Source organism: Mus caroli, unplaced genomic scaffold (genome assembly GCF_978045245.1).
Source record: "Mus caroli unplaced genomic scaffold, Mus_caroli_1 scaffold_12, whole genome shotgun sequence".
Taxonomy (NCBI): domain Eukaryota; kingdom Metazoa; phylum Chordata; class Mammalia; order Rodentia; family Muridae; genus Mus; species Mus caroli.
The window spans coordinates 53,043,834-53,068,349 of NW_028227267.1; the positions used below are offsets into that span (position 1 = coordinate 53,043,834).

Sequence of the window (24,516 nt, forward strand, 5' to 3'; positions counted from 1 at the left end):
CTGCAGTAGCCATCTTGGCTCCAGAACTCCTCAGAAAGTTGTCTGCACAGGCGAGAGTGTGGACCACAGAAGCTAACAGCTTCTGGCACAGGCGAGAGCCACAGAGCTTCTGAGACAGCGCCATTTTCAGGTTTCAGACATCTGGCCACCTTCCAGGCCAGAGGTAAGGTGTCCGCCTGACCCGAGAGGCTAGCATTTTGACTCAGGATCGGCGGGTGCCGTTTTGGTTCCGGGACTCCACAGAGAGTAGTCTGCACAGGTGAGAGTGTGGACTACTGAAATTAACAGCTTCTGGGACAGGCCAAAGCAACACAGCTTCTGGGAAAGGTCCTGTTTTGACCCTTCATCTTCGGCCAGGAGGAGGTCCAAATGCCAGATAACTGTGTACCTTCCCTGTAAGAGGTGAGCTTACCTGCAGAGACTGCTCTGACCACTGAAAATCAGAGGAGAGAGCTAGTCTCCCAGGTCTGCTGATAGAGGGTAACAGAATCACCAGAGGAACAATCTCTAAACAGAGACAACTATAACAACTAACTCCAGAGATTACCACATGGCGAAAGGTAAACATAAGAATCTTACTAACAGAAACCAAGACCACTCACCATCATCAGAACCCAGCACTCCCATTTCGCCCAGTCCAGGGCATCCCAACACACCTGAAATGCTAGACCCGGATTTAAAAGCATATCTCATGATGATGGTAGAGGACATCAAGAAGGACTTTAATAACTCACTTAAAGAAATACAGGAGAACACTGCTAAAGAGTTACAAGACCTTAAAGAAAAACAGGAAAACACAACCAAACAGGTAGAAGTCCTTAAAGAAAAGCAGGAAAACACATCCAAACAGGTGATGGAAATGAACAAAACCATACTAAATGTAAAAAGGGAAGTAGACACAATAAAGAAAACTCAAAGTGAAGCAACGCTGGAGATAGAAACCCTAGGAAAGAAATCTGGAACCATAGATTCGAGCATCAGCAACAGAATACAAGAGATGGAAGAGAGAATCTCAGGTGCAGAAGATTCCATAGAGAACATCGGCAAAACAATCAAGGAAAATGGAAAATGCAAAAAGATCCTAACTTAAAACATCCAGGATATTCAGGATACAATGAGAATACCAAACCTACGGATAACAGGAGTGGATGAGAATGAAGATTTTCAACTCAAAGGACCAGCAAATATCTTAAGAAAATTATAGAAGAAGACTTCCCAAATCTAAAGAGATGCCCATGAACACACAAGAAGCCCACAGAACTCCAAATAGACTGGACCAGAAAAGAAATTCCTCCTGACACATAATAATCAGAACAGCAAATGCACTAAATAAAGATAGAATACTAAAAGCAGTAAGGGAAAAAGTAACATATAAAGGAAAGCCTATCAGAATTACACCAGATTTTTCACCAGAGACTATGAAAGCCAGAAGAGCCTGAACAGATGTTATACAGAAACTAAGAGAACACAAATTCCAGCCCAGGCTACTATACCCACCCAAACTCTCAATTACCATAGATGGAGAAACCAAAGTATTCCATGACAAAACCAAATTCACGCATTATCTTTCCACAAATCCAGCCCTTCAAAGGATAATAACAGAAAAAAACCAATACAAGGACGGGAACCACGCCCTAGAAAAAGCAAGAAGGTAATCCCTCAACAAACCTAAAATAAGACAGCCACAAGAACAGTATGTCAACTTTAACAACAAAAATAACAGGAAGCAACAATTACTTTTCTTTAATATCTCTTAATATCAATGGACTCAACTCCCCAATAAAAAGGCATAGATTAACGAATTGGATACACAAACAAGACCCAACATTTTGCTGCTTACAGGAAACTCATCTCAGAGAAAAAGATAGACACTACCTCAGAATGAAAGGCTGGAAATCAATTTTCCAAGCAAATGGTCTGAAGAAACAAGCTGGAGTAGCCATTCTAATATCGAATAAAATTGAATTCCAACCCAAAGTCATCAAAAAAGATAAGGAGTGGCACTTCATACTCATCAAAGGTAAAATCCTCCAAGAGGAACTATCAATTCTGAATATCTATGCTCCAAATACAAGGGCAGCCACATTCATTAAAGAAACTTTAGTAAAGCTCAAAGCACACATTGCACCTCACACAATAATAGTGGGAGACTTCAGCACAACACTTTCACCAATGAACAGATCATGGAAACAGAAACTAAACAGGGACACAGTGAAACTGACAGAAGTTATGAAACAAATAGATCTGACAGATATCTACAAAACATTTTATCCTAAAACAAAAGGATATACCTTCTTCTCAGCACCTTATGGTACCTTCTCCAAAACTGACCACATAATTGGTCACAAAAGAAGCCTCAACAGATACAAAAATGTTGAAATTGTCCCATGCATCCTATCAGATAACCATGGACTAAGGCTGATCTTCAATAACAAAATAAATAATAGAAAGTCAACATTCACGTGGAAACTGAACAACACTCTTCTCATTGCTACCTTGGTAAAGGAAGGAATAAAGAAAGAAATTAAGGACTTTTTAGAGTTTAATGAAAATGAAGCCACAACATACCCAAACTTATGGGACACAATGAAAGCATTTCTAAGAGGAAAACTCATACCTCTGAGTGCCTCCAAAAAGAAACTACAGAGAGCACACATTAGCAGCTTGACAACACACCTAAAAGCTCTAGAACAAAAGGAAGCAAATTCACCCAAGAGGAGTAGACGGCAGGAAATAATCAAACTCAGGGGTGAAATCAACCAAGTGGAAACAAGAACTCTTCAAAGAATCAAACAAATGAGGAGCTGGTTGTTTGAGAAAATCAACAAGATAGACAAATCCTTAGCCAGTCTCACTAGAGGGCACAGGGAAAGCATTCTAACTAACAAAATCAGAAATGAAAAGGGAGACATAACAACAGATCCTGAAGAAATCCAAAACACCACCAGATCCTTCTACAAAAGGCTATACTCAACAAAACTGGAGAACCTGGATGAAATGGAGAAGTTCCTAGACAGATACCAGGTACCAAAATTGAATCAAGATCAGGTTAATGATCTAAACAGCCCTATATCCCCCAAAGAAATAGAAGCAGTCATTAATAGTCTCCCAACCAAAAAAAAAAAAAATCCAGGACCAGATGGGTTTAGTGCAGTGTTCTATCAGACCTTCAAAGAAGATCTACTCCCCGTTCTTCACAAACTAATCCACAAAATAGAAACAGAAGGTACTCTACCCAACTCATTCTATGAAGCCACAATTACTCTGATACCTAAACCACAAAAAGACCCAAGAAAGATAGAGAACTTCAGACCATTTCCCTTGTGAATATTGATGCAAAAATCCTCAATAAAGTTCTTGCTAACCAAATCCAAGAACACATCAAAATAATCATCCATCCTGACCAAGTAGGTTTCATCCCAGGGATGCAGGGATGGTTCAATATACGGAAATCCATCAATGTAATCCAGTATATAAACAAACTCAAAGACAAAAACCACATGATTATCTCATTTGATGCTGAGAAAGCATTTGACAAAATCCAACACCCATTCATGATAAAAGTCTTGGAAAGATCAGGAATTCAAGGCCCATACCTAACCATGATAAAAGCAATCTACAGCAAACCAGTAGCCAACATCAAAGTAAATGGTGAGAAGCTGGAATCAATCCCACTAAAATCAGGGACTAGACAAGGCTGTCCACTCTCTCCCTACCTATTCAACATTGTACTCGAAGTCCTAGCCAGAGCAATTAGACAACAAAAGGAGATTAAGGGGATACAAATTGGAAAGGAAGAAGTCAAAATATCACTTTTTGCAGATGATATGATAGTATATCTTCGTGACACAAAAATTCAATCAAAGAACTTCTAAGCCTGATAAACAGCTTCGTTGAAGTAAGCTGGATATAAAATTAACTCAAACAAGTCAATGGCATTTCTGTACACAAAGGATAAACAGGCTGAGAAAGAAATTAGGGAAACAACACCCTTCTCAATAGTCACAAATAATATAAAATACCTTGGCGTGACTCTAACTAAGGAAGTGAAAGATCTCTATGATAAGAACTTCAAGTCTTTGAAGAAAGAAATTAAAGAAGATCTCAGAAGATGGAAAGACCTCCCATGCTCATGGATTGGCAGGATCAATACAGTAAAAATGGCTATCTTGCCAAAAGCAATCTTCAGATTCAATGCAATCCCCATCAAAATTCCATCTCAATTCTTCAATGAATTAGAAAGGGGAATCGGCAGATTCATCTGGAATAACAAAAAACCTAGGATAGCAAAAATTCTTCTCAAGGATAAAGGAACGTCTGGTGGAATCACCATGCCCGACCTAAAGCTGTACTACAGAGCAATTGTGATAAAAATTGCATGGTACTGGTATAGTGACAGACAAGTAGATTAATGGAACAGAATTGAAGACCCAGAGATGAACCCACACACCTATGGTCACTTGATCTTTGACAAGGGAGCTAAAACCATCCAGTGGAAAACAGACAGCATTTTCAAAAAATGGTGCTGGCATAACTGCCTCTTATCATGTAGAAGATTGCGAATTGATCCATTTCTATCTCCTTGTACTAAGGTCAAATCTAAGTGGATTAAGGAACTCCACATAAGGGGCTGGTGAGATGGCTCAGTGGGTAAGAGCACCCGACTGCTCTTCTGAAGGTCCGAAGTTCAAATCCCAGCAACCACATGGTGGCTCACAACCACCCGTAATGAAATCTGATGCCCTCTTCTGGTGCATCTGAAGACAGCTACAGTGTACTTACATATAATAAATAAATAAATATTAAAAAAAAAAGGAACTCCACATAAAACCAGAGACACTGAAACTTATAGAGGAGAAAGTAGGGAAAAGCCTCGAAGATATGGGTACAGGGGAAAAATTCCTGAATAGAACAGCAATGGCTTGTGCTGTAAGATTGAGAATCGATAAATGGGACCTCATAAAATTGTAAACCTTCTGCAAGGCAAAAGACACTGTCAATAAGACAAAAAGACCACCAACAGATTGGGAAAGCATCTTTACCTATCCTAAATCAGATAGGGGACTAATATCCAATATTTCTATAGAACCCAAGAGGTGGACTCCATTAAATCAAATAACCCCATTAAAAATGGGGCTCAGAACTGAACAAAGAATTCGCACCTGAGGAATGCTGAATGGCAGAGAAGCACCTGAAAAAATGTTCAACATCCTTAATCATCAGGTAAATGCAAATCAAAACAACCCTGAGATTCCACCTCACACATGTCAGAATGGCTAAGATGAAAAATTCAGGTGACAGCAGATGCTGGCGAGGATGTGGAGAAATAGGAACACTTCTCCATTGTTGGTGGGATTGCAAGCTTGTACAACCACTCTGGAAATCAGTCTGGCGTTTCCTCTGAAAATTGGACATAGTACTACCGGAGGATCCAGCAACACCTCTCCTGCGCATATATCCAGAAGATGTCCCAACCGGTAAGAAGGACACATGCTCCACTATGTTCATATCAGCCTTATTTATAAGAGCCAGAAGCTGGAAAGAACCCAGATGTCCCTCAACAGAGGAATGGATACAGAAAATGTTATACATTTACACAATGGAGTACTACTCAGCTATTAAAAGGAATGAATTTATGAAATTCCTAGGCAAATGGATGGACCTGGAGGGCATCATCCGGAGTGAGGTAACCCAATCACAAAGGAACTCACACAATATGTACTCACTGATAAGTGGATATTAGCCCAGAAACTTAGGATACCCAAGATATAAGATGCAATTTGCTAAACGCGTGAAACTCAAGAAGAAGGAAGACCAAAGTGTGGACACTTTGCTCCTTCTTAGAATAGGGAACAAAACAGCCATGGAAGGAGTTACAGAGACAAAATTTGGAGCTGTGACGAAAGGATGGACCATCTAGTGATTGCCATATCTAGGGATTCATCCCATAATCAGCTTCCAAACGCTGACACCATTGCATACACTAGCAAGATTTTCTGAAAGTACCCATATATAGATGTCTCTTGTGAGACTATGCCGGGGCCTAGCAAACACAGAAGTGGATGCTCACAGTCAGCTATTGAATGGATTACAGGGCCCCCAATGGAGGAGCTAGAGAAAGCACCCAAGGAACTAAAGGGAACTGCAACCCTATAGGTGGAACTTAATATGAACTAACCAGTAACCCCGAGCTCTTGTCTCCAGCTGCACATGCATCAAAAGATGGCCTAGTCGGCCATCACTGTAAAGAGAGGCCCATTGGACTTGCAAACTTTATATGCCCCAGTACAGGGGAATGCCAGGGCCAAAAAGGGGGAGTGGGTGGGTAGGGGATTAGGGGTTGGGTATGGGGGACTTTTAGGATAGTATTGGAAATGTAAATGAGGAATATACCTAATTAAAAAAATAAAGATAATAAGTTGATGCCCAGGATGATCAGTGAGGGAAATGGACTAGAAAGGAGACATGAGGGAGCTCTCTCAGAATGGTAGTTTTGTTTTATATTTGGATGAATTTTTTGGCCTATAGGTGTACAAAAGGGGTCAAAATCACACTGAACTGGACATATTAAAGGAATATAAAATATTTTATTATAACAGAATATTATAGAACTAAAACAGATTTGGAAAAATATTTTAGAAAAAAATGACTGGAACATGGGAAAATGTTCTTACATTGTTATACACTGACAACACATAAGAGAGCTAAACTTTTGCATACATACTATTCACTACCCCTGACCCATATGAAATGGTTGTAACTGTTAAACTCCTGGATTAACACTGTTTCTGTATGCCTGGGGATGACTTTTAAATGTGACTATGACTAATAAATTCATTAGTTAATTTGAAATCAGAACACTGTCAAACATCAAATCAAAAGTAAAGAGAATACTTTTATACCTTAAAAAAATTCATCTGTGTAAACTCCAAACTCTGTATCTCCATGTCTGTTTTCAATGCTCTTCATATCTGCAACCCCTTTCATCTTTCTTGACTGCAACCCACATATTTCTCTTTGGATGGTCCCAGTCTTTGTTATCAGTTTTGCGGAGCCGTTTATCTATGACTCGGTTCTGTCTAATATCCTCGAAACTCCAAGGTAGCCTTAGTTGCAGCTTCTTGTTCCAATGTCTGGGATCTACACATGATCATCTGGGTTCCTCCATAGGGCTTGTGTCACTTCTTCATCTCTGTCTTTTAAAGCAATCTAGGCTTAGGTGGTTGACACTCCCTTGCTACTATTCTTGTTGTTCATCCCTCCATATTGGCATCTCCAAAAGACTGGGGACTTCTACTACATGTAGGCTTCACCAATAGCCTTTCAAAGGCACCCTTCAATATACTTATTCACTAATTCTTTGCATGACTACTTCAATCCTAAGTTATCAACTGCAGTAGGGCTGCACCTTCACACAAGGCCTTCGCTAGGTGCACAAGGCTATGGCAACCCCACAGTCACACCTAACCTGGACACCTGGGAACACCTAAACTCTGACCTACCAAACCAAGAGCATGCCTGCAATGATCTGAGGCCTCAGGCTCATAAGTAGCATAGGGCTGCCTTGTCTAGCCTCAGTAGGAGAGGATGATCCTAAACCTGCATAGACTCAATGGACCAGGTTAGAGGTAACTCCCAAGGGTCCACCAACTCAGACATCAAGGTGAGATTTGGAGTGGGCCAGCCTTTGGGGTAAAAATAAATTGATGAGTTTTATATGAAAGAAAAAGAAAAAAACAATTAAAAATAAACAAACTAAAAAACAAAAAGAAAGCAACAACAAAAACAACAAAGGGCCTTCCCTGGTCTCTCTGAGAGCCAAGGATCAGCTGTTCTCCACAACCCCTTCATATCTTAAAAACCAGTACCACCTGGAGGATTCTCAGCGATTACCAAGTCCAGCTACAACATGGGTTACAATCTTGGCAATGTCTGGTACACAGCTTCTTGGTGCTCCCAGAAAACAACACTTAGTGCTCCCAGAAAACAACAGTGTGAAGATTTCACCTCAGTGATGGTGGTCTCTTTATAATACCGTCTAATATATATGCTCTATTTAACTAGCATAAATTGTCCCAAGATTCCTGATTCGAAAGCTAGAGCCACATTGCAGAAGAAACTCCTAGTTTCTTTGCAAAGTTAGTGCTGGGTAAGGTGATTTCTTTGGGTATGGATGTGAAATGATGTCTCTGAGGGAGACATAGGTGAAAGGATGGTTTGCTGAAGCACACACAGGTGAAAGGATGTTTGATATAGCAAACATGTGAAAGGGCCTGTGATGTCCGTGTATAAAATGTGCATACAAGTGCTAGGGGGATGAGCACTGAGCAGTGGTTTGGTTTACTCTGAATCACTATTCTTCCCTAAGTACACACAATATTGGTTTGCCTTACCTAGGGACATTGAGTTATTAATACATGTGGTAAAGCTACCATTGAGAAATTCTCATCCAAGAAATGCTGCCTAGATTCCTGCATCAGATTTCTAATTTGTGGGCTCTCCTCAGGCCAGTTGTCATATCTGTCAGTTTCTTCCTGACCTGATTGTAACTTTTGGTGTGTGTCTTGTGTGTCTGAGTAGAGAAGGGACTGAATCTGCTGGTTCCTATGTGATATCTGCCTGCCTAGAGCACTGGTCTGCAGCAACTGTATCCTATTTGCGGTTCGCTATGGGACTGCACTGCTGATAAAGAAGCCTGAGCTTGCCTTCCAAAAAGTATTGGACGAGTCCACATCACCCATATTCTCATAACTTTTCTCTTGAATTACATTTGTGGGATGGCAGGTTAGAGTCGAGCTTGAACCCATTTTAATAATAGGTTGCAATATACTTGATGCCTAATTTGTACTTGGCCAAAGCTGCAGAGTTCTACTGCTTGGTACACTAGGACATGGCATCCCATGTTCTATTCCAACTTTACTAGCTTTCAGTGTTCAGTGATTTCATTCATTGCCTATGCTTGGCTCTCCTGGAGCTTAATCTGTAGACGACCTTAAATTCATCAATACTCATGCCTCTGTCCCCTGAGTTTTGGGATTAAAGGTGTGCACCACCACACCTGCAGTTAAACTTTTTTCCCCTAGAGCTTGGAAAGAGCCAGGATCAACATGAACTCAAAGATCTCCTTTCTTTGAAACATAGTTTGTTTGTTTGTTTGTTTGTTTGTTTGTTTTTTAGTTTCAGTTTCAGTTTCATGATCGTTATGTTTGTCCTTGTGGTCCTGATCACTGTAAACCAAAGAACAAAGTCTATTCTTTGAAAGACTTTTAAAGACTTCCTTTGCCATTGCAAATAATCAGACTTTTTACCTGAGCCTCAGACAGACTCTTCAGACAAGGGCAAAAAACAGCCATATTTTCCACCAAATATCGGAAATCCAGTCTCTAGGCCACACAGTAACATTCTTCTCCTCTGAAACAAACCTCTTGAGGCCTGCACCCATGGTTCAATTCACCCTCAGCATCAATGACACCCATGTCCCTGCTAGAATGATCCATCCAGCTCCACTTAAGGCCTTCCATGGCTTTCCTGACCTAAAGTCTCCAAATCCACATTCCTTTAAATCAAAACGTGTTCAGGTCTATGACAGAGGTAACTCAGTCCTGGTACCAACTCCTGCCCTACTTTGGGTTCCCATTGCTTTAGAGACTCCATGTCCAACAGCTCTTAGGAAAGACAACATTTAATTGGGAATGACATAGGGGTTCTGAAGTTCAGCCCCATATCATAAGGGAGCAATCATGGCAGCCTGTAGGGAGACATGGTGGTGCAGCACCTGAGAATCCTATGCCTTCATCCAGAAGCAGAAGGCAGGACACCTAAGAAGGTATTTAGTAAATGTGTTAATGTCTGGGCCTTACTTTAGATCCCAGTACAAGAGATAGGAAGCTATAGGCAGTGTACCACAGATCGGTGTATCAGACACCAGAGTTTGGTCTTATCTCTAGTGAGTTGAAGAATGCCCAGTCCGGCAGTGGTGTCACACACCTTTAATCCCAGCACTTGGGAGGCAGAGGCAGGATTATTTCTGATTTCAAGTCCAGCCTGGTCTACAGAGTGAGTTCTAGGACAGCCAGGGCTTTACAGAGAAACCTTGTCTTGGAAAAGAAAAAGAAGAATACCCAGCACTAGGTAAATAAACTCTGTCTTATAAAAAGAATTTAAGTAAATTGGCCTAGTTGTCACTTCGTTTCTTTGTTCATTTTCAGTGGAGACTGTGGTGTCTCCCATTGTAGTCTAGGAGATCCTGCTCCTGAGCTTGGTTCTTCCCTCAGCATGGGTGCTGAGATTAAAGGCGCCAGGTAAACAATTGAGCCACCCTAAACATACAGGTTGGGTGGGTCAGATTCACTTAAACTGAAGAGCTTTATAAAGGACCACATTTGCACAGGATTCTCAGACTTGCCGTAGTCCAGGGAAGTAAGCGGAGCTCTCTGTGCATCCCAGAGTCTTGTGAACAACAGGACACACTGGACCCTAGTTTGCTCACTGTGTTCAGGAAAGGAAGCTCAGGAGAGAAAATGCAGGTGAGGTGGGGGCAATTAACTTCATTCCTATATTCTGTAGGATAACTGGGATATTTGTGCCTGGATATATACCTAAATATTGTTAGTTAACTCAAATTTGAACCCATGTCTGTAAATTGCAGAGATACACCAACTAGATTTATTCTGTCCTTGGGTTTCTAGGTTATAGCCCACAACCAACCCTGTAGCCAAGAATGATGCTAAGTTTCTGGGAATCCCCGTTCCTCTTAGGAGTGAATGGCATTATGGCCACCTGTCTGACACCCATGTTGTGTGACATAGGATGGAAAATGGAGTTTCACACAGTTTTCTGATATCTTATTGTGTCTGAAGCACTGCTGGTGTTGATTAGATTTTGAAAGGGAATTTTTTCCCCTGCAGAAAATGGTAAGAATGTGAACTGGAGAGAGTGAGTGGCTGTGGTCTTCTCAAAGGAGCAGTGCTTCAGTTTATTTCCTCCACTTGATCAAGGGCTCCTGCCCTGGTCACTCTCGATTCTCTTTGGATTAACTTCACAGGTCAGCTTTCCCATTAGAGGAGAATGGACCAGCATCTGTGAATGAGGAAGGAAGGGTCCATTGTTTTAGCTTATGCAGCAGGAGGCTGCTACCTGAGTCCATTCAGAGCTGGGGAACAGGGATTCCTGTACCTTGAAACCTGTTTTAATATTTAATTTTTTTCTTTGTGCCCAGAGAGAAGACAACCAAGTCCAAAGTGTGAAAAATGACCAAGAACCCAATAGGAGAACTATGCTGAGGCAGGAAGGCCAAAGTTCCTCAGGTATTCAGAGTGAAATCACTGCTCTTCTATTCCCTTGCTCTGTGACTTGGAATAGATGAAAGAGCCCGGAATGGGACATGTGTGGCAAGGATAGACTGGCACTCACTGGTCCCTGATTCATGATCTTGTCCCAGAAGGCTCTGCGTGTTTCCCTGTTGTGGATGTCTTTATGAATCTTTGTAGCTCCATCATTCCCTGGTAGCACGAATGCTGTGGATCCCATTGTATTCTGGGACCAAACCTTCCCTAACTCTGCAGAGCCTATGCTTTCCTGATGAGTGCACTTCTTGCTGTGAAGAGCAGGCTAGGTGCTGTAACAGGGCTGGTAAGACTGTGTTCATAACCACTTGATAAGTGAGGGAAGCCATTGTTGGCCCATTAGTATGCAGAGAAAACCCCTAACCAAAGTTGACATGGTCCTGTGTGTTACCTTTGATATCCTCACCACATCCCTCTTTGCCTCGCAGGTCCTTGTGATAGCCCGTGGATTGAGTCTGAAATCAAGATCATGCTGGAAGAGTGGGCAAGGGTTGAATATGAACTCGGAGACACAGGCAATAAAATGGATGAGAAGGCCAAGTCCCTTAGCAGGCGCCTCTCTAATCGGGGTCTGAGGAAGAGAAAGAAGAGCTGCCTTGATGTGATGGTGAAGATGAAGCACTTGTACACACAACTTTGTAATGAGAGGCCCCGGGCTGGCCCCTTGTATTCTCCTTATCATTTTATCCTATATGACATCTTAGGCCACCCTATATCCCCTGGAGGCTATGTTCCAGGTGAGTCTCTTCTGCATAGACACTTGGGCTACTGTAAGTGGTGGCATCAGATGGCCTGGCCTTCTTGAGGTCAGAGCTGAACAGACTATGGAATGAAGCCCCATTCCCACAGGGCTGTGTTGCTGCCCACAGCACAAATTCTGGCCTCCACTGTCTAACTCCCTCTGTCACCTCAAGGCAATGGAATTTGGATTTGTTCATAGTTGACTCTGACCCAGAGGACAGGCAATTACTTAGAGTGACTCAGGGAGAGTGAGGGTGCCATGTTCATGCTCTCTCTCTCTTTTTCTTCCCTACTCAGGTGCTCTGTTTGATTGGTCTGGTTACCCCATGCCTTCCTGGAGCACTCAACCTCCAATGGTGATGCCATCTCCAGTATACCAGCCTTGGGATTATGGCATGTTTGCATCTTCTGGACAGCTTCCTGGGAACCCATCAACAATGATGTCCAGTCAGGATTCCCTGGTTCCCAGATCGGTCGTCTGGAATGCCACCTATCCATTCCCAGTTCAACATGTACTTCCTGCCTCTATACCTGTAGACACCAACCTTCTGCTGCCAAGGTCACCTCCTGATGACAGCTCAAGTCCTCAGTGAAGACATGTGGGGACTTTTCTTTTCCTCTAAAAACCCCTCAGAATCATAAAACACTGTATGGATACTTGATTTCTCTATCTTATTGTAAAGGAAATGTGAATTCAAAGAAATTATTTTGACATAACTCTTTTCATGTTGAATTCTTCTCACTTTAGTAGGGGACATGAGTGTGTGTGGGGGATGTGGTAGTTTATGGTGAGGTTCATTTTGTGGGTACCTGATACCTGTTGTCTACCCTCCACTTTTATAAGATTCTTGACCCTGAGTCTGCAACTCTCTCTACTTCCTAGAGAGCAGCTCAGCAGCTCTTTCATTCTCTGTCCCTCTCGATGGAGAATTCCTGATCAGTGATCCACAGACTCCCATTTCTTGAGAACACAGGGACAATGGGTTTTAATTTGAGTTCTACGTGGCTGGTAGATGCAATATCAATTGAGAGGATATGAAACTTATCTAAATATTTAAGTTTCAGATTCTAAAGAGAATGTCTGTCAAGGGACATTGCCACCAACCTCATTTTGTATCTCATATATAGGTAGAAAAGGATTGTTATTTTAGTTCTAATCATGGCCTGGTGATTCACAGGTACATATATCTGTCTACCAACTATCTATCTTGATCTCTATCTCTCTCTCTCTCTCTCTCGATCTCCCTATATCTATCTATCTATCTATCTATCTATCTATCTATCTATCTATCTATGTACTATCTATCTTTCGTTGCATTTGACATTCCACCTTGTACACTAGTGTATGCACTAGTGTATGCACTAACTGAGGTTAGAGCAGAGGCCTTCTGTTTTTGGGGGAGATGTGTTTTGAGTTGATGAAGCTTCCAAAGGGGTACCAAGGCCAGTCTGTGAGCCAAGCATTCACAAACCACCACATTCCTCTCTCTGGCCCCTTTTTGAAACACATGATTCTATGGGCAATACCTAGCTATAGCATAATGCTAAAATATGCAGTCCAACTGACAAAGTCCCCATACCCTATAACACTCTCAAAAAATTTGAAAGGACATAATTTGGATATGTTGTTTAATGTTCATTCAATGACTTAAGTGTAGTGCTGTATAAAATCAAAATCACAAAGCAGATCATGTACCTCCAACATCACAGAATAAATATTCCTACTTGAATAAGTTACAGTGAAGAAATACTGAACCAAAGCAAGATATAAATTCATCTGTGCAAACTCCAAACTCTGTATCTCCTTGTCTGTTTTCAATGCTCTTCATATCTGCAACCCCTTTCATCTTTCTTGACTGCAACCCACATATTTTTCTTTCGATGATCCTGGTCTTTGTTACCAGCTTTGCTGAGCCGTTTATCTATGCCTCTGGTCTCTCTAATATCTTCGAGTCTCCAAGGTAACTATAAGTTGAAGCTTCTTATTCCAATGTCTGGGATCCACACATGATCATCTGGGCTCTCCATAGGGCTTGTGTCACTTCTTCATCTCTGCCCTTTATAGTAATCTACACTTTGGGGGATGACACTCCCTTGCTGCTATTTTTGTTGTTCATCCTTCGGTATTGGCATCTCCAACAGACTGGGAACTTCTACTACATTTAGGCTTCTCCAATAGCATTTCAATGGCACCCTTCAATATACCTAATCACTAAATCTTTGCATGACTACTTCAGTCCTAAGTTATCAACTGCAAGTAGGGCGCACCTTCACACAGCCTTCCCTAGGTGTGCAAGGCTATGGCAACCCCACAGTCTCATCTAACGTGGACACCTGGGAACACCTAAAGTGTGACCTACCAAACAAAGAGCATGCATTCAATGATATGAGGCCTCAGGGTCATAAGTAGCATAGGGCTGCCTTGTCTAGCCTCAAATGGAGAGGATGATCCTAAATTTGCATAGACTCTATGGACCAGGTTAGAGGTAACACCCAAGGGGTCCACCCACTCAGTCATCAAGGTGAGATTTGGAGGGGGCCAGCCTTTGGGATGAAAATAAATTGATGCATTTTATATGAAAGAAAAAGAAAAAACAATTAAAAATAAACAAACTACAAAACAAAAAGAAAACAACAACAAAAACAACAAAGGGCCTTCCCTGGTCTCTCTGAGAGCCAAGGATCAGCTGTTCTCCACAACCCCTTCATATCTTAAAAACCAGTACCACCTGGATTATTCTCAGCAATTACCAACTCCAGCTACAGCATGGGTTACAGTCTTCGCAATCTCTGGAACACAGCTTCTTAGTGCTCCCAGAAAAGAACACTTAGTGCTCTGAGAAAACAACACTGAGAATATTTCACCTCAGTGAGGATTTTGACCCAGTATCAGCGGGAGCCACCTTGGTTCCTGGACTCGGCAAAAAGTAGCCTGTACAGGTGAGAGTGTGGACTACAGAAGCTAACAGCTTCAGGGACAGGCAAGAGCCACAGAGCTTCTGAGGCAGCGCCATTTTCGGGCTTCAGACATCCGGCCACCTCCCGGCCAGAAGACAAGGGTCCACCCGGCTTGGGAGGTTTTTGCTTCAGGATCTGCAGTAGCCATCTTGGCTCCAGAACTCCTCAGAAAGTTGTCTGCACAGGCGAGAGTGTGGACCACAGAAGCTAACAGCTTCTGGCACAGGCGAGAGCCACAGAGCTTCTGAGACAGCGCCATTTTCAGGTTTCAGACATCTGGCCACCTTCCAGGCCAGAGGTAAGGTGTCCGCCCGACCCGAGAGGCTAGCATTTTGACTCAGGATCGGCGGGTGCCGTTTTGGTTCCGGGACTCCACAGAGAGTAGTCTGCACAGGTGAGAGTGTGGACTACTGAAATTAACAGCTTCTGGGACAGGCCAAAGCAACACAGCTTCTGGGAAAGGTCCTGTTTTGACCCTTCATCTTCGGCCAGGAGGAGGTCCAAATGCCAGATAACTGTGTACCTTCCCTGTAAGAGGTGAGCTTACCTGCAGAGACTGCTCTGACCACTGAAAATCAGAGGAGAGAGCTAGTCTCCCAGGTCTGCTGATAGAGGGTAACAGAATCACCAGAGGAACAATCTCTAAACAGAGACAACTATAACAACTAACTCCAGAGATTACCACATGGCGAAAGGTAAACATAAGAATCTTACTAACAGAAACCAAGACCACTCACCATCATCAGAACCCAGCACTCCCATTTCGCCCAGTCCAGGGCATCCCAACACATCTGAAATGCTAGACCCGGATTTAAAAGCATATCTCATGATGATGGTAGAGGACATCAAGAAGGACTTTAATAACTCACTTAAAGAAATACAGGAGAACACTGCTAAAGAGTTACAAGACCTTAAAGAAAAACAGGAAAACACAACCAAACAGGTAGAAGTCCTTAAAGAAAAGCAGGAAAACACATCCAAACAGGTGATGGAAATGAACAAAACCATACTATATGTAAATAGGGAAGTAGACACAATAAAGAAAACTCAAAGTGAAGCAACGCTGGAGATAGAAACCCTAGGAAAGAAATCGGGAACCATAGATTCGAGCATCAGCAACAGAATACAAGAGATGGAAGAGAGAATCTCAGGTGCAGAAGATTCCATAGAGAACATCGGCACAACAATCAAGGAAAATGGAAAATGCAAAAAGATCCTAACTTAAAACATCCAGGATATTCAGGACACAATGAGAATACCAAACCTACGGATAACAGGAGTGGATGAGAATGAAGATTTTCAACTCAAAGGACCAGCAAATATCTTAAGAAAATTATAGAAGAAGACTTCCCAAATCTAAAGAGATGCCCATGAACACACAAGAAGCCCACAGAACTCCAAATAGATTGGACCAGAAAAGAAATTCCTCCTGACACATAATAATCAGAACAGCAAATGCACTAAATAAAGATAGAATACTAAAAGCAGTAAGGGAAAAAGTAACATATAAAGGAAAGCCTATCAGAATTACACCAGATTTTTCACCAGAGACTATGAAAGCCAGAAGAGCCTGAACAGATGTTATACAGAAACTAAGAGAACACAAATTCCAGCCCAGGCTACTATACCCACCCAAACTCTCAATTACCATAGATGGAGAAACCAAAGTATTCCATGAAAAAACCAAATTCACGCATTATCTTTCCACAAATCCAGCCCTTCAAAGGATAATAACAGAAAAAAACCAATACAAGGACGGGAACCACGCCCTAGAAAAAGCAAGAAGGTAATCCCTCAACAAACCTAAAATAAGACAGCCACAAGAACAGTATGTCAACTTTAACAACAAAAATAACAGGAAGCAACAATTACTTTTCCTTAATATCTCTTAATATCAATGGACTCAACTCCCCAATAAAAAGGCATAGATTAACGAATTGGATACACAAACAAGACCCAACATTTTGCTGCTTACAGGAAACTCATCTCAGAGAAAAAGATAGACACTACCTCAGAATGAAAGGCTGGAAATCAATTTTCCAAGCAAATGGTCTGAAGAAACAAGCTGGAGTAGCCATTCTAATATCGAATAAAATTGACTTCCAACCCAAAGTCATCAAAAAAGATAAGGAGTGGCACTTCATACTCATCAAAGGTAAAATCCTCCAAGAGGAACTATCAATTCTGAATATCTATGCTCCAAATACAAGGGCAGCCACATTCATTAAAGAAACTTTAGTAAAGCTCAAAGCACACATTGCACCTCACACAATAATAGTGGGAGACTTCAGCACAACACTTTCACCAATGAACAGATCATGGAAACAGAAACTAAACAGGGACACAGTGAAACTGACAGAAGTTATGAAACAAATAGATCTGACAGATATCTACAGAACATTTTATCCTAAAACAAAAGGATATACCTTCTTCTCAGCACCTTATGGTACCTTCTCCAAAACTGACCACATAATTGGTCACAAAAGAAGCCTCAACAGATACAAAAATGTTGAAATTGTCCCATGCATCCTATCAGATAACCATGGACTAAGGCTGATCTTCAATAACAAAATAAATAATAGAAAGTCAACATTCACGTGGAAACTGAACAACACTCTTCTCATTGCTACCTTGGTAAAGGAAGGAATAAAGAAAGAAATTAAGGACTTTTTAGAGTTTAATGAAAATGAAGCCACAACATACCCAAACTTATGGGACACAATGAAAGCATTTCTAAGAGGAAAACTCATAGCTCTGAGTGCCTCCAAAAAGAAACTCAAGAGAGCACACATTAGCAGCTTGACAACACACCTAAAAGCTCTAGAACAAAAGGAAGCAAATTCACCCAAGAGGAGTAGACGGCAGGAAATAATCAAACTCAGGGGTGAAATCAACCAAGTGGAAACAAGAACTCTTCAAAGAATCAAACAAATGAGGAGCTGGTTGTTTGAGAAAATCAACAAGATAGACAAATCCTTAGCCAGACTCACTAGAGGGCACAGGGAAAGCATTCTAACTAACAAAATCAGAAATGAAAAGGGAGACATAACAACAGATCCTGAAGAAATCCAAAACACCACCAGATCCTTCTACAAAAGGCTATACTCAACAAAACTGGAGAACCTGGATGAAATGGAGAAGTTCCTAGACAGATACCAGGTACCAAAATTGAATCAAGATCAGGTTAATGATCTAAACAGCCCTATATCCCCCAAAGAAATAGAAGCAGTCATTAATAGTCTCCCAACCAAAAAAAAAAAAAAAAAAAAAAAAAAACAGGACCAGATGGGTTTAGTCCAGTGTTCTATCAGACCTTCAAAGAAGATCTACTCCCGGTTCTTCACAAACTAATCCACAAAATAGAAACAGAAGGTACTCTACCCAACTCATTCTATGAAGCCACAATTACTCTGATACCTAAACCACAAAAAGACCCAACAAAGAGAACTTCAGACAATTTCCCTTGTGAATATTGATGCAAAAATCCTCAATAAAGTTCTTGCTAACCAAATCCAAGAACACATCAAAACAATCATCCATCCTGACCAAGTAGGTTTCATCCCAGGGATGCAGGGATGGTTCAATATATGGAAATCCATCAACGTAATCCAGTATATAAACAAACTCAAAGACAAAAACCACATGATTATCTCATTGGATGCTGAGAAAGCATTTGACCAAATCCAACACCCATTCATGATAAAAGTCTTGGAAAGATCAGGAATTCAAGGCCCATACCTAACCATGATAAAAGCAATCTACAGCAAACCAGTAGCCAACATCAAAGTAAATGGTGAGAAGCTGGAATCAATCCCACTAAAATCAGGGACTAGACAAGGCTGTCCACTCTCTCCCCACCTATTCAACATTGTACTCAAAGTCCTAGCCAGAGCAATTAGACAAAAAAAGGAGATCAAGGGGATACAAATTGGAAAGGAAGAAGTCAAAATATCACTTTTTGCAGATGATATGATAGTATATCTTCGTGACACAAAAATTCAATCAAAGAACTTCTAAGCCTGATAAACAGCTTCAATGAAGTAAGCTGGATATAAAATTAACTCAAACAAGTCAATGGCATTTTTGTACACAAAGGATAAACAGGCTGAGAAAGAAATTAGGGAAACAACACCCTTCTCAATAGTCACAAATAATATAAAATACCTTGGCGTGACTCTAAGGAAGTGAAAGATCTCTATGATAAGAACTTCAAGTCTTTGAAGAAAGAAATTAAAGAAGATCTCAGAAGATGGAAAGATCTCCCATGCTCATGGATTGGCAGGATCAATACAGTAAAAATGGGTATCTTGCCAAAAGCAATCTTCAGATTCAATGCAATCCCCATCAAAATTCCAACTCAATTCTTCAATGAATTAGAAAGGGGAATCGGCAGATTCATCTGGAATAACAAAAAACCTAGGATAGCAAAAATTCTTCTCAAGGATAAAGGAACGTCTGGTGGAATCACCATGCCCGACCTAAAGCTGTACTACAGAGCAATTGTGATAAAAACTGCATGGTACTGGTATAGTGACAGACAAGTAGATTAATGGAACAGAATTGAAGACCCAGAGATGAACCCACACACCTATGGTCACTTGATCTTTGACAAGGGAGCTAAAACCATCCAGTGGAAAACAGACAGCATTTTCAAAAAATGGTGCTGGCATAACTGCCTCTTATCATGTAGAAGATTGCGAATTGATCCATTTCTATCTCCTTGTACTAAGGTCAAATCTAAGTGGATTAAGGAACTCCACATAAGGGGCTGGTGAGATGGCTCAGTGGGTAAGAGCACCCGACTGCTCTTCTGAAGGTCCGAAGTTCAAATCCCAGCAACCACATGGTGGCTCACAACCACCCGTAATGAAATCTGATGCCCTCTTCTGGTGCATCTGAAGACAGCTACAGTGTACTTACATATAATAAATAAATAAATAAATATTAAAAAAAAAAGGAACTCCACATAAAACCAGAGACACTGAAACTTATAGAGGAGAAAGTAGGGAAAAGCCTCGAAGACATGGGTACAGGGGAAAAATTCCTGAATAGAACAGCAATGGCTTGTGCTGTAAGATTGAGAATCGATAAATGGGACCTCATAAAATTGTAAACCTTCTGCAAGGCAAAAGACACTGTCAATAAGACAAAAAGACCACCAACAGATTGGGAAAGCATCTTTACCTATCCTAAATCAGATAGGGGACTAATATCCAATATTTCTATAGAACCCAAGAGGTGGACTCCATTAAATCAAATAACCCCATTAAAAATGGGGCTCAGAACTGAACAAAGAATTCGCACCTGAGGAATGCTGAATGGCAGAGAAGCACCTGAAAAAATGTTCAACATCCTTAATCATCAGGTAAATGCAAATCAAAACAACCCTGAGATTCCACCTCACACCTGTCAGAATGGCTAAGATGAAAAATTCAGGTGACAGCAGATGCTGGCGAGGATGTGGAGAAATAGGAACACTTCTCCATTGTTGGTGGGATTGCAAGCTTGTACAACCACTCTGGAAATCAGTCTGGCGTTTCCTCTGAAAATTGGACATAGTACTACCGGAGGATCCAGCAACACCTCTCCTGCGCATATATCCAGAAGATGTCCCAACCGGTAAGAAGGACACATGCTCCACTATGTTCATATCAGCCTTATTTATAATAGCCAGAAGCTGGAAAGAACCCAGATGTCCCTCAACAGAGGAATGGATACAGAAAATGTGGTACATTTACACAATGGAGTACTACTCAGCTATTAAAAGGAATGAATTTATGAAATTCCTAGGCAAATGGATGGACCTGGAGGGCATCATCCGGAGTGAGGTAACCCAATCACAAAGGAACTCGCACAATATGTACTCACTGATAAGTGGATATTAGCCCAGAAACTTAGGATACCCAAGATATAAGATGCAATTTGCTAAACGCGTGAAACTCAAGAAGAAGGAAGACCAAAGTGTGGACACTTTGCTCCTTCTTAGAATTGGGAACAAAACAGCCATGGAAGGAGTTACAGAGACAAAATTTGGAGCTGTGACGAAAGGATGGACCATCTAGTGATTGCCATATCTAGGGATTCATCCCATAATCAGCTTCCAAACGCTGACACCATTGCATACACTAGCAAGATTTTGCTGAAAGTACCCATATATAGCTGTCTCTTGTGAGACTATGCTGGGGCCTAGCAAACACAGAAGTGGATGCTCACAGTCAGCTATTGAATGGATTACAGGGCCCCCAATGGAGGAGCTAGAGAAAGCACCCAAGGAACTAAAGGGAACTGCAACCCTATAGGTGGAACTTAATATGAACTAACCACTAACCCCGAGCTCTTGTCTCCAGCTGCACATGCATCAAAAGATGGCCTAGTCGGCCATCACTGTAAAGAGAGGCCCATTGGACTTGCAAACTTTATATGCCCCAGTACAGGGGAATGCCAGGGCCAAAAAGGGGGAGCCGGTGGGTGGGGGATTGGGGGTTGGGTATGGGGGACTTTTAGGATAGCATTGGAAATGAAAATGATGAATATGCCTAATTAAAAAAATAAAGATAATAAGTTGATGCCTAGGATGATCAGTGAGGGAAATGGACTAGAAAGGAGACATGAGGGAGCTCTCTCAGAATGGTAGTTTTGTCTTATATTTGGATGAATTTTTTTGGCCTATAGGTGTACAAAAGGGGTCAAAATCACACTGAACTGGACATATTAAAGGAATATAAAATATTTTATTATAACAGAATATTATAGAACTAAAACAGATTTGGAAAAATATTTTAGAAAAAAATGACTGGCACATGGAAAAATATTCTTACGTTGTTATACACTGACAACACATAAGAGAGCTAAACTTTTGCATACATACTATTCACTACCCCTGACCCATATGAAATGGTTGTAACTGTTAAACTCCTGGATTAACACTGTTTCTGTATGCCTGGGGATGACTTTTAAATGTGACTATGACTAATAAATTCATTAGTTAATTTGAAATCAGAACACTGTCAAACATCAAATCAAAAGTAAAGAGAATACTTTTATACCTTAAAAAAATTCATCTGTGTAAACTCCAAACTCTGTATCTCCATGTCTGTTTTCAATGCTCTTCATATCTGCAACCCCTTTCATCTTTCTTGACTGCAACACACATATTTCTCTTTGGATGGTCCCGGTCTTTGTTACCAGCTTTGCGGAGCCGTTTATCTATGACTTTGTTCTCTCTAATATCCTCAAAACTCCAAGGTAACCTTAGTTGCAGCTTCTTGTTCCAATGTCTGGGATCTACACATGATCATCTGGGCTCCTCCATAGGGCTTGTGTTACTTCTTCATCTCTGCCCTTTATACTAATCTTGCCTTTGGTGGATGACACTCCCTTGCTACCATTCTTGTTGTTCATCTCTCCATATTGGCATCTCCAAAAGACTGGGGACTTCTACTACATGTAGGCTTCACCAATAGCCTTTCAAAGGCACCCTTCAATGTACCTATTCACTAATTCTTTGCATGACTACTTCAGTCCTAAGTTATCAACTGCAAGTAGGGCTGCACCTTCACACACGGCCTTCCCTAGGTGCACAAGGCTATGGCAACCCCACAGTCACATCTAACCTGGACACCTGGGAACACCTAAAGTCTGACCTACCAAACAAAGAGCATGCATGCAATGAGCTGAGGCCTCAGGCTCATAAGTAGCATAGGGATGCCTTGTCTAGCCTCAGTGGGAGCAGATGATCCTAAACCTGCATAGACTCAATGGACCAGGTTAGAGGTAACACCCAAGGGTCCACCAACTCAGACATCAAGGTGAGATTTGGAGGGGGCCAGCCTTTGGGGTAAAAATAACTTGATGCGTTTTATATGAAAGAAAAAGAAAAAACAATTAAAAATAAACAAACAAACAAAAAAAGAAAACAACAACAAAAACAACAAAGGGCCTTCCCTGGTCTCTCTGAGAGCCAAGGATCTCCACAACCCCTTCATATCTTAAAAACCAGTACCACCTGGATTATTCTCAGCGATTACCAAGTCCAGCTACAGCATGGGTTACAGTCTTGGCAATCTCTGGTACACAGCTTCTTGGTGCTCCCAGAAAACAATACTTACTGCTCCCAGAAAACAACAGTGAGAAGAATTCCCCTCAGTGATGGTGGTCTCTTTATAATACCCTCTAATATATATGCTCTATTTAACTAGCATAAATTGTCCCAAGATTCCTGATTCGAAAGCTAGAGCCACATTGCAGAAGAAACTCCTAGTTTCTTTGCAAAGTTAGTGCTGGGTAAGGTGATTTCTTTGGGTATGGATGTGAAATGATGTTTCTGAGGGAGACATAGGTGAAAGGATGGTTTGCTAAAACACACACAGGTGAAAGGATGTTTGATATAGCAAACATGTGAAAGGGCCTGTGATGTCCGTGTATAAAATGAGCATACAAGCGCTAGGGGGATGAGCACTGCGCGGTGGTTTGGTTTTCTCTGAATCACTATTCTTCCCTAAGTACACACAATATTGGTTTGCCTTACCTAGGGACATTGAGTTATTAATACATGTGGTAAAGCTACCATTGAGAAATTCTCATCCAAGAAATGCTGCCTAGATTCCTGCATCAGATTTTTACTTTGTGGGCTCTCCTCAGGCCAGTTGTCATATCTGTCAGTTTCTTCCTGACCTGATTGTAGCTTCTGGTGTGTGCCTTGTGTGTCTGAGTAGAGAAGGGACTGAATCTGCTGGTTCCTCTGTGATATCTGCCTGCCTAGAGGACTGGTCTGCAACAACTGTATCCTATTTGCCGTTCGCTATGGGACTGCACTGCTGATAAAGAAGCCTGAGCTTGCCTTCCAAAAAGTATTGGACAAGTCCACATCACCCATATTCTCATAACTTTTCTCTTGAATTACATTTGTGGGATGGCAGGTTAGAGTCGAGGTTCAACCCATTTTAATAATAGGTTGCAATATATTTGATTCCTAATTTGTGCTTGGCCAAAGCTGCAGAGTTCTACTGCTTGGTGCACTGGGACATGGCATCCCATGTTCTATTCCAACTCTACCAGCTTTCTGTGTTCAGTGATTTCATTCATTGCCTATGCTTGGCTCTCTTGGAGCTTAATCTGTAGACAACCTTAAATTCAGCGATACACAGGCCTCTGTCCCCTGAGTTTTGGGATTAAAGGTGTGCACCACCACACCTGCAGTTAAACTTTTTCCCCTAGAGCTTGGAAACAGCCAGGATCAACATGAACTCAAAGATCTCCTTCTTTGAAATATAGTTTGTTTGTTTGTTTGTTTGTTTGTTTGTTTTTTAGTTTCAGTTTCAGTTTCATGATTGTTATGTTTGTTCTTGTGGTCCTGATCACTGTAAACCAAGGAGCAAAGTCTATTCTTTGAAAGACTTTTAAAGACTTCCTTTGCCATTGCAAATAATCAGACTTTTTACCTGAGCCTCAGAGAGACTCTTCAGACAAGGGC

At 41.4% G+C, this 24,516-nt stretch overlaps 1 protein-coding gene across 1 annotated transcript; it reads left to right on the plus strand.

Moving 5' to 3' along the window:
• The first annotated feature begins 9,760 nt into the window (after nucleotides 1–9,760).
• On the plus strand, nucleotides 9,761–12,679 carry LOC147001882 (uncharacterized). Its single transcript, XM_085828861.1, has 4 exons — nucleotides 9,761–9,826; nucleotides 11,219–11,306; nucleotides 11,774–12,082; nucleotides 12,384–12,679. Exons 1-4 carry the CDS (start codon nucleotides 9,761–9,763, stop codon nucleotides 12,677–12,679), a joined length of 759 nt encoding a protein of 252 aa, XP_085684987.1.
• The last annotated feature ends 11,837 nt before the right edge of the window (nucleotides 12,680–24,516 follow it).